The sequence below is a fragment of the Epinephelus lanceolatus genome, chromosome 10 (genome assembly GCF_041903045.1).
Source record: "Epinephelus lanceolatus isolate andai-2023 chromosome 10, ASM4190304v1, whole genome shotgun sequence".
NCBI lineage: Eukaryota > Metazoa > Chordata > Actinopteri > Perciformes > Serranidae > Epinephelus > Epinephelus lanceolatus.
In genome coordinates this window covers 2976767-2992066 of record NC_135743.1, presented here as the reverse complement: position 1 = coordinate 2992066, position 15300 = coordinate 2976767, and the positions used below count along the sequence as shown (strand labels likewise).

The window sequence follows — 15300 nt, the reverse complement described above, 5'->3', positions numbered from 1 at the left end:
GAGCAAACTATTACTCAGCATTAATAGAAGAAAACAAGAACAACCCCAGGTTTCTTTTCAGCACTGTAGCCAGGCTGACTGAGAGTCAAAGCTCTATTGAGCCTTGTATTCCTTTAGCCCTTAGCAGTAATGATTTTATGAGCTTTTTTAATGACAAAATTCTAACTATTAGAGGCAAAATTCATGACCTCCTGCCCTCGGATGGTAGGCCTACCTATCTAACCTCAAACACAGCTGTAGAATCTAATATATATTTAGATTGCTTCTCCCCAATTTCTCTTCAAGAAATGACCGCAGTGATTTCTTCATCTAAATCATCAACGTGTCTCTTAGACCCCATCCCAACTAGGCTACTTAAGGAGGTCTTTCCTTTAGTTAACACTCATATATTAGATATGATCAATATATCCTTATTAACAGGCTATGTACCACAGTCTTTTAAGGTAGCTGTAATTAAACCTCTCCTAAAAAAGCCCACCCTGGATCCAGAGGTGTTAGCCAACTATAGCCCAATATCTAATCTTCCCTTTATGTCAGAGATCCTTGAGAAAGTAGTCGCAGACCAGCTGTGTGATTTTCTCCATGATAATAATTTATTTGAGGAATTTCAGTCAGGATTTAGAGTGCATCATAGCACTGAGACAGCTCTAGTTAAAATTACAAATGACCTTCTGATTGCTTCAGACAAAGGACTTGTCTCTGTACTTGTTTTATTAGATCTTAGTGCGGCGTTTGACACTATTGACCATCAAATTCTACTGCAGAGACTGGATCACTTAATTGGCCTAAAAGGTTCTGCGCTAAGCTGGTTTAAATCTTATTTATCTGATCGTTTTCAGTTTATTGGCGTTCATAATGAATCATCCTTACGTACTAAAGTTTGTTTTGGAGTTCCGCAAGGTTCTGTGCTCCGGAGCCTTTGTGCTCCACTGTCTCTCAGATTAACTCATATCGCAGCGGTGCCTGGACAGCGTGACATGTGTGGTTGTGCTGCTGCCGTGGTCCTGCCAGATGCCTCCTGCTGCTGCTGCCATCATTAGTCATTAGTCATACTTCTACTGTTATTATACACATATGATTATTGTCACACATGTATACTGCCAGATATTAATACATACTTTCAACATATTGTACCACAGTAGCCAGAATTATAATTATAATAATATTACTTTCAATAATGTTGTTGTAACCTACTGTCATTACCGTCTGTCCTGCATCTCTCTCTCTGTCTCATTGTGTCATATGGATTACTGTTAATTTATTATGCTGATCTGTTCTGTACAACATCTATTGCACGTCTGTCCGTCCTGGAAGAGGGATCCCTCCTCAGTTGCTCTTCCTGAGGTTTCTACTGTTTTTTTTCCCCGTTAAAGGGTTTTTTTTGGGGAGTTTTTCCTGATCAGCTGTGAGGGTCATAAGGACAGAGGGATGTCGTATGCTGTAAAGCCCTGTGAGGCAAATTGTGATTTGTGATATTGGGCTTTATAAATAAAATTGATTGATTGATTGATTGATTGATTGATTGATTGATTGATTGATCCAGACATCAGAGTGGCATCAGTCTGAATCTTTCCACTCTACAAAAACATTTTGTTGATGTACATCCAGAACATGTTCAGGAATATATACTGTGTGTATATATTTACTATCAATTACCAAATGTTCTATGTGGAAGCCAAAGAAATTAATGGGAGGAGGACGGTGGCTGAGTTTGTGAAGGCTGGAGGAGACACCTACGACGTCCACGGGGCCAACTGTCACCATGCAACAGAAGCCATGATGAATCTGTAAACATGAGCTCTTCTGTTTCCTCACAGTTTGTTTCCCCTCTGATCAGCAGATATAAAGATGAAACCCCTCACAGGTCTTCTCTTTATGTTGGTTTAACGTCGTCCAAATCAAATTTCACTACAAGATTTCCTGTAACCTCACATGACTGAAATAAAATGTCTAAATAGTATCCTTCCTCCCACACAGTTGTTTCTGCAAGGGTCTGTTTCAAACTGACTTTCTAGCATGTAAATCATCCAAGGCTGTTTCAGAGAGCAGGTTTAGTGAAAACTCTGAGTTAGTTAACCCTGAGATGATGGAAACTCTGACAGAGCCAGACATGATGTTTCATCTCCTCACTGAGTCAGTCTGCATCAAGCACAAGTGCAACCTGTGTGTGACGTCGTCTGCTCCAATGAACTGGTAGCTGGTAGCTGGTGGTAACAGCCAGGTTTATCACCTTGTGGAAAAACCCTCTGTAGCTCTGGGATAAATAGCAAAGGACAACAGTGTGATGTCACCTGGTGTGGACGACCCACTCATGCTCTATCTCATGAAAAATCCTCCGTAGCTCTGAAAATTTCTCTGTTTATATTTGTTTAAGAATCAAATTACAATGAAACAACAAAGTGACACAGTGATCGTATAGCGGATTTTAAATGTATGCCAATAAAATGGTTTCAGACACTGAACTGTTACCCTTTATTTTTGCACAGAGATAACACACTGTTTCGCCTCGTCATGAATCTTTGGTCTGAGTTTTAAGATGCACTAAACCACCCGCTCACAGCTCAGAAAAAAACAGCACTGAATCATCAAACAGACCCAGAGACCAGAGTTTCTGTCTGACAGCGTTTGCTAACATGAGGTCTGCACTGGATTGATGAAGGGTCAGAATGTCCTGATTGTCCTCACCTTTCATAAGCCCTAAGGACGGGCGTCCTCACACCCTGATCGGTCCAGAGGGGAAACACACCAAGCTGCTCTCCAGTCTTCATTAGGAGTCGATGCCTACACCCTGCACAACAGGTGATCTGAATTACCCTCCAATCAGCCATGACATCCAGCCAACATGAACTGCAAAAAGAGAAATGACGGCAGGTACCAAACCACGAGGGACTGCAACACAATCTCTACACACAACATCAAAACACAGTGTTCAGGGATGTAGCTCCAGAAATTTTTTTTTAAGCCAGGAACACTCCCCGTACAGCAGCACAAAGTGTCAGAGACCTGGACTATGGCCTGTTGTCCAGTGACGTTCCTGCCTCTCCTTCTCCTCCTCTTTGTCAGACTGAATCCAGCTCCATCCACAAAAATGTATTCATGGAGTCCAACTCAAATGTTCTCTTTCAGATGAAAACAGAGTCAGTGTTACAGACAGACAGACAGACAGACAGACAGTCTGCCACCTCTCACACACACTCCTCCTCATCTGGTCTGCCACCTCTCACACAGACTCCTCCTCGTCTGGTCTGCCACCTCTCACACACACTCCTCCTCGTCTGGTCTGCCACCTCTCACACATATTATTAAATATGGAAACATATATGGAACCAAATATAAACACAAGAGTACATTTTCCCGCCCTGAGTAACAGGAGGAAGCTGACTCTTTAATCTAACACCGTCAGACTGTGAATGATTAATACAAAAATTTGTCGACTCAGGCTTTTTTCTTTTAGGATTACGAAATCCCTGTAAACATGAGCTTTGAGCTGCTTCAGGCTGCAGCTGAACTCTGTGAACCAAGAGAAGAAGCGTTTGAATGGGAACTGATAGTAAAACAAAACTCTCAGTTGAAGAAAACCCTCGCACAGGATTTACATTGATTTGAGGTTAATTCTGATAAATAATCACATGCTAGTCCATAGCCATTGGTAGCTTTGTCACCTTCTACCTATGCCAGTCCTCAATGCCTATGTGCAGTTTCACATAGATTGACCACGTCAGTGAGTAGAAAAACGTGGGACAGACAGAATGACTGACTGACAGAATGACACACTGACAGTTTCCGTGATTATGTACAGCATACCATACCATGACTTAGTCATACCAAACATTAGAAAACACCAACATTGGTCCACAGGGGGAGCCACAGCGATCGGTCGCATTTTAGCCATTTTGAAGCATTCTTCTGTTGTTATAGCGCCACCCAGTTGTCAATTAGAGTTAAATTTCTCCAGTCACCTTGAGGCGTCCTGTTCTACATATCTACCAAGTTTAGTATAAATCCATATGGCGGTTAGGCCTAGATAAGAAATGAGCTCTCTAGCGCCCCCATTTTGTTTGATGGGGTCAATAATGGAGGGGTCCCCTCAGATTATGTGTGGTCATATGCCTACAAAGTTGCGTGATGATGGGTGAAACCCTTGAGATGTTATACACCTTTATGTGATGAGCCACGCCCTCCGCAATATTCATTGCCTTATAGAAGCTCAGTTTTAGTAAGTTTTCCAACTTTTGCCAAGAGGGAACTTTAGATATTGGTCCCTAGATTATGTTCACCCAGTTTCATGCAGATCGCTCAAACTTCCTAGGAAGAGATCCATTTGAAGTGTTTTTCAAAAAATTCAAAATGGTGGGAAATCTATATAAGCGGAAGTTATGGGTTCTTGAGGCAAATTTGTTTGCATTTTCTTCAGCTGATGTGACCCCTGATGTGATGACCTCTGGTGTGTTTACTGTCGGCAGTGTAGAAATAACAGACACATCCTGCCAAGTGACAAACACTGATGTTAACTGGAAATTATTGATTGTGTCCAAACAGGGAGGAGAGTCAGGACTATAAAATCAGACCTGAATGTCTCACTGAGCTGTGACAGGGAGACATCAACCAGATTATAATTCAACATGTTTTCCTTCAGGATGCTGCTCTGTGCTCTGACGCTCACTCTGCTGGCTGTTACTGTGGAGTCTGGCGAAGTATTTTGTAAGTATTTTGGGTTTTGGGGGTATTGTGCAGTAAAATGCAGTTTAAAACCATGACTGTGCTGCTCTACAACCTCTCCATGAGTTTAAATTAATCTCACTGATGTGCTGCTGTCAGTCGGTCCAGTGATTGGGAATACAGTGGTCGAGAATTCAGTGGTCCGGAATACAGTGGACGAGTATACAGACCTTGACTATGCCTATGAGTCTCCAGTTGTTCGTGCTGAGAAGGTGATGCGGCCGATAAGATCCCTTCAATCTGCATATGGACCAATCAGCCACTCTGGAGTCAAGTCAGTCCAAACACACTCAGCTGACACGACATATAATATGAATAATGAAGATAAAACACTTTAACTGTTGTTTGTTCCTCAGAGTGACACTGGAGGACGGATCTCAGTGGCTCATCCATAAAAGAGACACCGGCACCGACTCTCAGATGGTGGTGACCAGCGCTGAAAACATGAGCTCAAAGTGGAAGGTGAGCCACATATCAGTCTTATTTGTTTTACAGGGCTCTGATATGTCAACAAGTTCTAACAAATGGTGCTTTGACTTCTGAGTGTGTGGACACATGGTCATGACATGTATGAGCTCATGTCTGCTGCAGGGAGACGAGTCATGGACTTGTTACTTTAGTAAAATCTACGGCCCCGTTTACACTGCTTCTTCAAGGCAGGAGTTTCACGCTGTTACGCTGCCTCGCCATGCTGCGTTGAAGGTACAGTCCTACAATGGGAGACAGTGTCTCGCCTTTAAGGCTGGCATCAGAGGGAGTGACAGCGCAGAAATGATGTCTGTATAAACGAGACAGGGAAAAACCATGGGCAGACCGGGTGTGATGTTTTGCAAACTTGTTACGTTTGCAACCCACCACAGGAGATTGGGGAAGGTGTGGATTAGCTCTCAATTAGATACCGATGCTGCTATGTTGCATATCTTTTGCTTCTGGATACTGAGGCAGCATTATGCCGCTGTTAGTTTGGTTCAGTGTAAAAAAGCAAAGCAGGCGTAACGGTGGGCCTTCATCGCTGCAGTAGCACAGAATCCTCCAGATTCCCTCTGTTGACAGTCTTTATGCTAAGCTAAGATAAACAGCTGCTGGCTGTAGCTCCATACAACCCATCCAGACATCAGAGTGGCATCAGTCTGAATCTTTCCACTCTACAAAAACATTTTGTTGATGTACATCCAGAACATGTTCAGGAATATATACTGTGTGTATATATTTACTATCAATTACCAAATGTTCTATGTACATATTAAATATATGTCACAGACTCTCTGTGTTTTCTCTCTGCAGTCGGTGGAAGCCAAAGAAATTAATGGGAGGAGGACGGTGGCTGAGTTTGTGAAGGCTGGAGGAGACACCTACGACGTCCACGGGGCCAACTGTCACCATGCAACAGAAGCCATGATGAATCTGTAAACATGAGCTCTTCTGTTTCCTCACAGTTTGTTTCCCCTCTGATCAGCAGATATAAAGATGAAACCCCTCACAGGTCTTCTCTTTATGTTGGTTTAACGTCGTCCAAATCAAATTTCACTACAAGATTTCCTGTAACCTCACATGACTGAAATAAAATGTCTAAATAGTATCCTTCCTCCCACACAGTTGTTTCTGCAAGGGTCTGTTTCAAACTGACTTTCTAGCATGTAAATCATCCAAGGCTGTTTCAGAGAGCAGGTTTAGTGAAAACTCTGAGTTAGTTAACCCTGAGATGATGGAAACTCTGACAGAGCCAGACATGATGTTTCATCTCCTCACTGAGTCAGTCTGCATCAAGCACAAGTGCAACCTGTGTGTGACGTCGTCTGCTCCAATGAACTGGTAGCTGGTAGCTGGTGGTAACAGCCAGGTTTATCACCTTGTGGAAAAACCCTCTGTAGCTCTGGGATAAATAGCAAAGGACAACAGTGTGATGTCACCTGGTGTGGACGACCCACTCATGCTCTATCTCATGAAAAATCCTCCGTAGCTCTGAAAATTTCTCTGTTTATATTTGTTTAAGAATCAAATTACAATGAAACAACAAAGTGACACAGTGATCGTATAGCGGATTTTAAATGTATGCCAATAAAATGGTTTCAGACACTGAACTGTTACCCTTTATTTTTGCACAGAGATAACACACTGTTTCGCCTCGTCATGAATCTTTGGTCTGAGATTTAAGATGCACTAAACCACCCGCTCACAGCTCAGAAAAAAACAGCACTGAATCATCAAACAGACCCAGAGACCAGAGTTTCTGTCTGACAGCGTTTGCTAACATGAGGTCTGCACTGGATTGATGAAGGGTCAGAATGTCCTGATTGTCCTCACCTTTCATAAGCCCTAAGGACGGGCGTCCTCACACCCTGATCGGTCCAGAGGGGAAACACACCAAGCTGCTCTCCAGTCTTCATTAGGAGTCGATGCCTACACCCTGCACAACAGGTGATCTGAATTACCCTCCAATCAGCCATGACATCCAGCCAACATGAACTGCAAAAAGAGAAATGACGGCAGGTACCAAACCACGAGGGACTGCAAGACAATCTCTACACACAACATCAAAACACAGTGTTCAGGGATGTAGCTCCAGAAAATTTTTTTTAAGCCAGGAACACTCTCGTCATAAATTTAACCATTTATTGCAACAAATGGAAATACAGTTATGTTTGGTGCTGAAGGCGTTGCTCTTGATTAGATGAGCAGCATGCTCTGCCAAAACAGGCATCAAAATGCAGAAACCCCCCCAGGTATACAAGAGTGGGCCCAATTTGACCTTAGAGCCATGTTGGGGCTCTGAATGAGGAAGGTGGAGGTAAAGCTTTGCCAGCAGCAGGAGTGTGTGGCAGCGTTGGCGTAGCAGGGGTCAATGCATAGGAAGCCATATTTAAATGTACCACCTTGTGTGGGAATGGACATGTATAGGGTGTATAGCCTCTGGTGTGCCTGATCCAGCCCTGCCTAGACTCAACAGCTGTGTCATCAGACCAGTTCTATGGCCTGGAATTTTTTTTCCTGGTGTGGGTTTGTTGGTCATCGACCTTCCTCCACCATGCAGAGAGAAGCAAACATTTAAGAACTGCTGATTCATGTTGAACGACTCCCGTATCAGGACACGTCTGTAAAAACTGACGTTGCTCAAGATGCTCTGCTGCTCATTATCCTACTGTACACGCCCAAAAGGGAAAACCCGAAGACTACCCAGAAATGTGAGAGGATGTTGTGTGTTGATTAGGCCAAAATGCTGCACGTCAAAAAATACGCCCCTATTATTTTCCATGTACAACCCCACACTGGCCTCGACGCTCCTTGATGTGCTGCCCCGCGACCACTGTCCCATTTCCAACCCTCGCCAGCCTCTCCCCCCACTCGCTCTCTGCTTGTACACACCAGCTCCCATAGCAGCTTCTTTTCTCTGCTCCTGTGGCAGCTCGACTCCTCTCCTCATCAAAGAACTCTGTAGCTGTTGCTGTGTCTCGTGTGTGATGAAGAACGGATGAGGAGATACTTGATGAGGTTAGAGGAAGCTAAACGACCCACAATCCCGTCATTATAAAGACAACCGCCAAAAAGATACTTCCTGGTGAATCACGGCTCTGGAGATCAGCTCAGGTGAGAAGTCAAGTTTAATTAGTGGCTGTCCACACATGATTTTAAGCTAATGCAGAGGTGGAGGAAGTACAGATCTGTCAGTAAAAGTAGTGTGAAGGCCCATTTATGCTCCCTTTACGTATGAAAATGTATACGTCCGTTTCAAATGATGTTACCGTCACTGCCCACATACTTCCATGCGCCCTTTACGTTGGCAATGATGTTAACCAATATATTCACCAGGGGGCAGCCCAGCGTCAAAAGTTTATGACAACAACAAACTCAAAAACAAACATGGTGACTGGAGGATGGAGAATTATTTTCTCTAGTACTGCCGATGAGAGGAATTGAATTGTTATTTCTTCTTTGTGTCTCACTAGAGCTACGTATCGGGTAGTGACAGCAACACTGCCCCCACGGCTTCCGGTGGTACTGCTCCGTTTGGCCCGTATCCGTAAGCTTTATGGAAACGTGCAGAAATACGGACGAAATGAACGCAGAGCACGGACAGAAGGCTCCGTCCGTATCTGGATCTGTATTTAACGTTGAGCATAAACGGGCCTTTAACAATACGTGGTCATCTGTTGACAAGCTGCAGCGCAACACATCCAGTGTGTGCTAGGGGCGGCGCTTGACACGCGTCACATGACGCACCAGCACTGGTGTGTTTTCAGCTTATGGTCCCAAGGTGCCATGACAGTGGAGAACCCCGTACAGCAGCACAAAGTGTCAGAGACCTGGACTATGGCCTGTTGTCCAGTGACGTTCCTGCCTCTCCTGCCTCACTGAAATCGTTGCCCTTTGACCCTGTCTGAGTTGCGATCAAAAGGTACTCTTTACGCTTGCTTCTAGCGCACCCTGCTGGACGACGTGTGGAAAGGCTGACACTTTTTATTCCTTGAAAATCTGCACTGTCCTCAACAAGTTGTTGCTGTATTTCAAGCAGTCTCGTGACACTGTTTTGTAAGAATCATGTCAACAATGAGAGCCTCTTGCTGTTAGTAGAATAGAAGAATCCTTCCACCCTCACGTGGCTGTCTGGGAGTTCTACAAAAGAGAACATGCAGTTACAAAAAAAAACACACAGTAAAAACAGTAATGCAGACGTCTGTAACAGTAAAACTTCAATGACCACAAAAAACCCAAAACAAAATAAATACAGATTCTCATCCGCCTGGTCTGCCACCTCTCACACACACTCCTCCTCGTCTGGTCTGCCACCTCTCACACACACTCCTCCTCGTCTGGTCTGCCACCTCTCACACACACTCCTCCTCGTCTGGTCTGCCACCTCTCACACACACTCCTCCTCGTCTGGTCTGCCACCTCTCACACATATTATTAAATATGGAAACATATATGGAACCAAATATAAACACAAGAGTACATTTTCCCGCCCTGAGTAACAGGAGGAAGCTGACTCTTTAATCTAACACCGTCAGACTGTGAATGATTAATACAAAAATTTGTCGACTCAGGCTTTTTTCTTTTAGGGTTACAAAATCCCTGTAAACATGAGCTTTGAGCTGCTTCAGGCTGCAGCTGAACTCTGTGAACCAAGAGAAGAAGCGTTTGAATGGGAACTGATAGTAAAACAAAACTCTCAGTTGAAGAAAACCCTCGCACAGGATTTACATTGTTTTGAGGTTAATTCTGATAAATAATCACATGCTAGTCCATAGCCATTGGTAGCTTTGTCACCTTCTACCTATGCCAGTCCTCAATGCCTATGTGCAGTTTCACATAGATTGACCACGTCAGTGAGTAGAAAAACGTGGGACAGACAGAATGACTGACTGACAGAATGACACACTGACAGTTTCCGTGATTATGTACAGCATACCATACCATGACTTAGTCATACCAAACATTAGAAACAACACCAACATTGGTCCACAGGGGGAGCCACAGCGATCGGTCGCATTTTAGCCATTTTGAAGCATTTTTCTGTTGTTATAGCGCCACCCAGTTGCCAATTAGAGTTAAATTTCTCCAGTCACCTTGAGGCGTCCTGTTCTACATATCTACCAAGTTTAGTAAAAATCCATATGGCGGTTAGGCCTAGATAAGAAATGAGCTCTCTAGCGCCCCCATTTTGTTTGATGGGGTCAATAATGGAGGGGTCCCCTCAGATTATGTGTGGTCATATGCCTACAAAGTTGCGTGGTGATGGGTGAAACCCTTGAGATGTTATACACCTTTATGTGATGAGCCACGCCCTCCGCAATATTCATTGCCTTATAGAAGCTCAGTTTTAGTAAGTTTTCCAACTTTTGCCAAGAGGGAACTTTAGATATTGGTCCCTAGATTATGTTCACCCAGTTTCATGCAGATCGCTCAAACTTCCTAGGAAGAGATCCATTTGAAGTGTTTTTCAAAAAATTCAAAATGGCGGAAAATCTATATAAGCGGAAGTTATGGGTTATGGGTTGATGTAATATAGCTTCATTGGCATCCTCCCATGACCCTCTACCACTGTGCCAAATTTCACATGGATTGACCAAGTCAGTGAGGAGAAAAACGTGGAACAGACACACACACAGAGTTTTCCTTATATAGTAAGATAATGACGCCTCAGAACCAGTCTGTGATGTCAGGGCTCAGCACGCCGAGGGTCCCACCTTTGACTGCTGCACGGCTGATAATGCACGTTGAATTTGTGAATTTCTTACATGCCTTCACGTTGAATGAAGAATCCAACGATGGTGAACATTGCTGATGAATTAGAGTCACAGGGGTTCACGTTTAACAACAGCAAAATTATATCAAAACATCCTTTTACAAACTCTCACACAGCTGGTTCAGTGTACTCCAAGTCTCGTTCATCCAGTCGCAGCACTTCCCAAACAGACAGCCCTTTCTGATGGGGAACTAAACTTAAGGTGAAACTTTATCTGTGCTCTCTTCAAAGCCAGACTCCATTGACAAAAGCAGTAATTTTACCCTGCTGATCACAGGAGCTGCTGGTCTGCCACTGCCTCAATCTGCATGAGCATATGACTGGATGAACGAGACATGGATTACACTGCATTAGTTGTGTGATTGTTTGTAAACAGATGTTTTGATATATCATAAAACTTTAATTAAACGCCCAGTCCCTTTTACTAACCTGGTGTGGCTTCACATTCTGACAAATAAAGGCCTGTCTCAATTAGAGGCCTGGTCTGGTTGCCAAGCAGTTCATTTTTATATAAGTTATTCAGATTTATAAATCCAGGTTGTTGCTACCTCAGATTATGTGTCCATTCCTCAATTATCCTGTAAGTTTTTCACATTCCTTCAGTCTGTAAGGGTCCTCAGATCAAAAGAATCAAAAGGGTTTTTCATAAAATGAATCCAAGTTGTGAGGATTGTTTTAACAGGATAAAGTGGTGTTGTGTCAGTGTGTCGGTGTGCCAGGTGCCGTAACTCACTCTCTCTGATGCTCTGTCTGTCGGAGCTAAATGTAATGAATATTCATAACTGATATATTATCTGAAGCTTAATTTCTTTTTGAAACAAATCTTCATACAGGTTGAAATAAACAATTTGATTGTATTTCCCTCATCAAAGCCCACTCCTCTTCACATCCAGATCCTCAGCTCCCTCTTCATCTCATCTCATCACCACCATCAGCGTCTAGACTCCACAGGGTCCCTGATCTACTACATTTCTCACACTTATGCGCACATGTAACTAAATATTCTTTTCTCTCAGAACGAGTCTCTCCTGATTGAAATAAGCTTTGAGTGTCTGCCGACTGGATGAACTCTGGTGTGTTTACTGTCAGCGGTGTAGAGATCACAGACACATCCTGACACGTGACAGACAGCGATGTTGACTGGGACAGATAAGCTGTGTCCAAACAGGGAGGAGAGTCAGGACTCTATAAAGTGCCACCTGACTGTCTCACTGTCCTCTGACGGGGAGACATAAACCAGATTATAATCCAACATGTTTTCCTTCAGGATGCTGCTCTGTGCTCTGACGCTCACTCTGCTGGCTGTTACTGTGGAGTCTGGCGAGTTTCTTGGAACTGCAGCTTCTATCAGTAAGTTTTTTGGGGGGATTGTGCAGTAAAATGTGGTTTAAAGCTGTTACTGTGCTGCTCTACAACCTCTCTGTGACTTTAAATTAATCTCACTGATGTGCTGCGGTCAGTTGATACAGTGGACGACACCCTCGACTTGTTAGACCCAGAATCTGAGGAGAGCGGTGTCCACGACTTTCCAGTTACACGTGCTGAGAAGGTGATGCGGCCGATAAGATCCCTTCGATTTGCATATGGACCAATCAGCCACTCTGGAGTCAAGTCAGTCCAAACACACTCAGCTGACACGACATATAATATGAATAATGAAGATAAAACACTTTAACTGTTGTTTGTTCCTCAGAGTGACACTGGAGGACGGATCTCAGTGGCTCATCCATAAAAGAGACACCGGCACCGACTCTCAGATGGTGGTGACCAGCGCTGAAAACATGAGCTCAAAGTGGAAGGTGAGCCACATATCAGTCTTATTTGTTTTACAGGGCTCTGATATGTCAACAAGTTCTAACAAATGGTGCCTTGACTTCTGAGTGTGTGGACACATGGTCATGACATGTATGAGCTCATGTCTGCTGCAGGGAGACGAGTCATGGACTTGTTACTTTAGTAAAATCTACGGCCCCGTTTACACTGCTTCTTCAAGGCAGGAGTTTCACGCTGTTACGCTGCCTCGCCATGCTGCGTTGAAGGTACAGTCCTACAATGGGAGACAGTGGAGAAATGATGTCTGTATAAACACCACAGCTGGCAGGACAAAAGCATGGGCAGGACGGGCTTGACGTTTTGCGGACTTGTTATGTTTGCAATGCATCACCAGAGATTTAAAAAGTAGCTAATAGCAGTTAGCAGCTACCTCAAAGAAGCAGAAGAACAGCGCCTGAAAATGTCCGCAAGTTGTGAAAACAATGAGGTCCAGGAGCTCCTTACCCTCTGAGAGGATGATGAGATCAGCGGATCAGGCACCAACGGCGGACCTACCAGTTCTGGTGTTCTCTGGTGAATGCCAATCGAGCTGCACGGTGCTGGGCTGTGAGCGCAGGTCCCACAGGAGGACATCTGGCCCTCATGCCACCCTCCTGGAGTCTGTTTCTGACAGTGTGCTCAGAAACATGCACACCAGCTGAGTCAGAAGGCAAAGCTTTCGATTTCCTGGTCCATGTACGTCCCAACCCTCACCTATGGTCATGAGCTCTGGGTAGTGACTGAAAGAATGAGGTCACAGATACAAGCGTCTGAAATGAGTTTCCTCTGTAGGGTGTCTGGGCTCAGCCTTAGAGATAGGGGGAGGAGTCAGACATCTGGAGGGAGCTTGATGTAGAGCCGCTGCTCCTTCTCATTGAAAGGGGTTAGTTGAGATGGTTCGGGTATCTGATCAGGATCCTCCTGGGCGCCGCCTGTTAGAGGTGTTCTGGGCACGTCCCACTGGTAGGAGGCCCCGGGGCAGACCCAGAACACACTGGAGGGATTACATATCTCATCTGGCCTGGGAACGCCTCAGGGTCCTCCAGGTGGAGATGGAAAAAGTGTTGCTGAGGAGTCGGACGTCTGGGGTGCTTTGCTCAGTCTGCTGCTTCCGCGACCCAGCTCCAGATAAGCAGATAAAAATGGATGGATGAACAAGATGGGACAGACTAACTGTGTTTGTTCATCCTCCTGTTTTTGTGTTTTCTCTCTGCAGTCGGTGGAAACCAAAGAATTTAACGGGAGGAAGACGGTTGGTGACTTTGTGAAGGCTGGAGGAGACGCCTATGACGTCCGCCGGGCCAACTGTCACCATGCAACAGACGCCATGATGAATCTGTAAACATGAGCTCTTGTGTTTCCTCAGAGGTTGTTTCCTCCCACAGGTTTTACCTTTATTTTTTTTATGTTGTTTATCGAGTTAGAAAATCAAATTTCAGATTTACTGTAACTTCTCATGTTTGAAATAAAATGTTGTGTTGAAATATTACATGTTCATCATACCGTGTGTCAGATTTAGGGGGATTTAGTGGCATCTAGTGGTGAGCACTGCACACTGCAACCAGCTGAAACTTCTCCTGGTTAGAATTCCTTCAGTGTTAACTGTTCGGGAGGTTTTTACCAGGAGCTGAATTATTTCCCAAACCAAACCCTCCTCACATCCAGTTCGTCACGGAGTGTAACTCTGCTTATCGTCACCTTTACAGCTGAACGAAGCACCTTCATTAAGGAGTAGGGAACTGTCGTAAGTTTTCGTTATCATGGAGAAAAAATAATCTTATGTTGTTCATATGTTTTTGTAGCACTTATATTTCATCTGTAGGCTTACCTGAATTTTTGTACGTTATCCTTTTGTCATTAAAATAAATACATCAATGAATAATACATAAATAAGAAGGCTGAGTAAATAAATAAATAAAAACATACATAAATTGAAATAAATCTTCCTTCTAAGCTTCTTTGGTGGCTTTTCTTTTCTTCTACTACTGTGAACATCTTGTTTTTTACTGTTTATAAACTGCTCAGTTTTTGCATCAGTTCCTGTGAAACTTTACTGTAAAATAAACATGACGACTGTTTTCTAGATACTACGGGAGGATATATTTGAGGTGTTAATGTCTGTATGACAATAGTTAATGTCTATCTTAGTCTGAGCCGTTAAAGGAGTGTGAGGTCGTCTCACTGAACTTTCTTTGTATGGAGTGTCTTCCATGACAAACACACTGCAGCACATTGTTTGGGAAAGGACCATCCTCTCCAAAACACGAAACCAGTTCAACGTACCCAGGAAATCTTCTCATTATCTGGTTTGATTGATTTTAATTTGATTGGTCAGAGGTCAGGGTGATGACAGGCTGTGATCTGATCTGATGCTCTCTACATAACCTGCTCTGGAGCAGGTTAGCTGTTCAGCGTCAGTGATGACTGATGTGATAACTGTGATGTGAAAAAGTTTATTCTTCGTTAACTGGACTAAACAGTTAAACACTTTAATTCAGTTCTTTTCTTTTAGATGATTTAACCCT

The 15300-nt window shown here is 43.8% G+C and overlaps 2 protein-coding genes across 2 annotated transcripts; both read left to right on the top strand.

Annotated features, from left to right (window-relative positions):
* The first annotated feature begins 4547 nt into the window (after positions 1-4547).
* Positions 4548-6800, top strand: LOC144464448 (uncharacterized). Its single transcript, XM_078171280.1, has 4 exons — positions 4548-4701; positions 4819-4993; positions 5076-5181; positions 6004-6800. Exons 1-4 carry the CDS (start codon positions 4623-4625, stop codon positions 6127-6129), a joined length of 486 nt encoding a protein of 161 aa, XP_078027406.1. The 5' UTR covers positions 4548-4622; the 3' UTR covers positions 6130-6800.
* Positions 6801-12154: 5354 nt separating this feature from the next.
* LOC144464452 (uncharacterized) lies at positions 12155-14734 on the top strand. The gene is made up of 4 exons (XM_078171284.1): positions 12155-12313; positions 12424-12574; positions 12657-12762; positions 13992-14734. The coding sequence occupies exons 1-4, from the start codon at positions 12217-12219 to the stop codon at positions 14115-14117; spliced, it is 480 nt and encodes a 159-aa protein (XP_078027410.1). The 5' UTR covers positions 12155-12216; the 3' UTR covers positions 14118-14734.
* Positions 14735-15300: the final 566 nt, after the last annotated feature.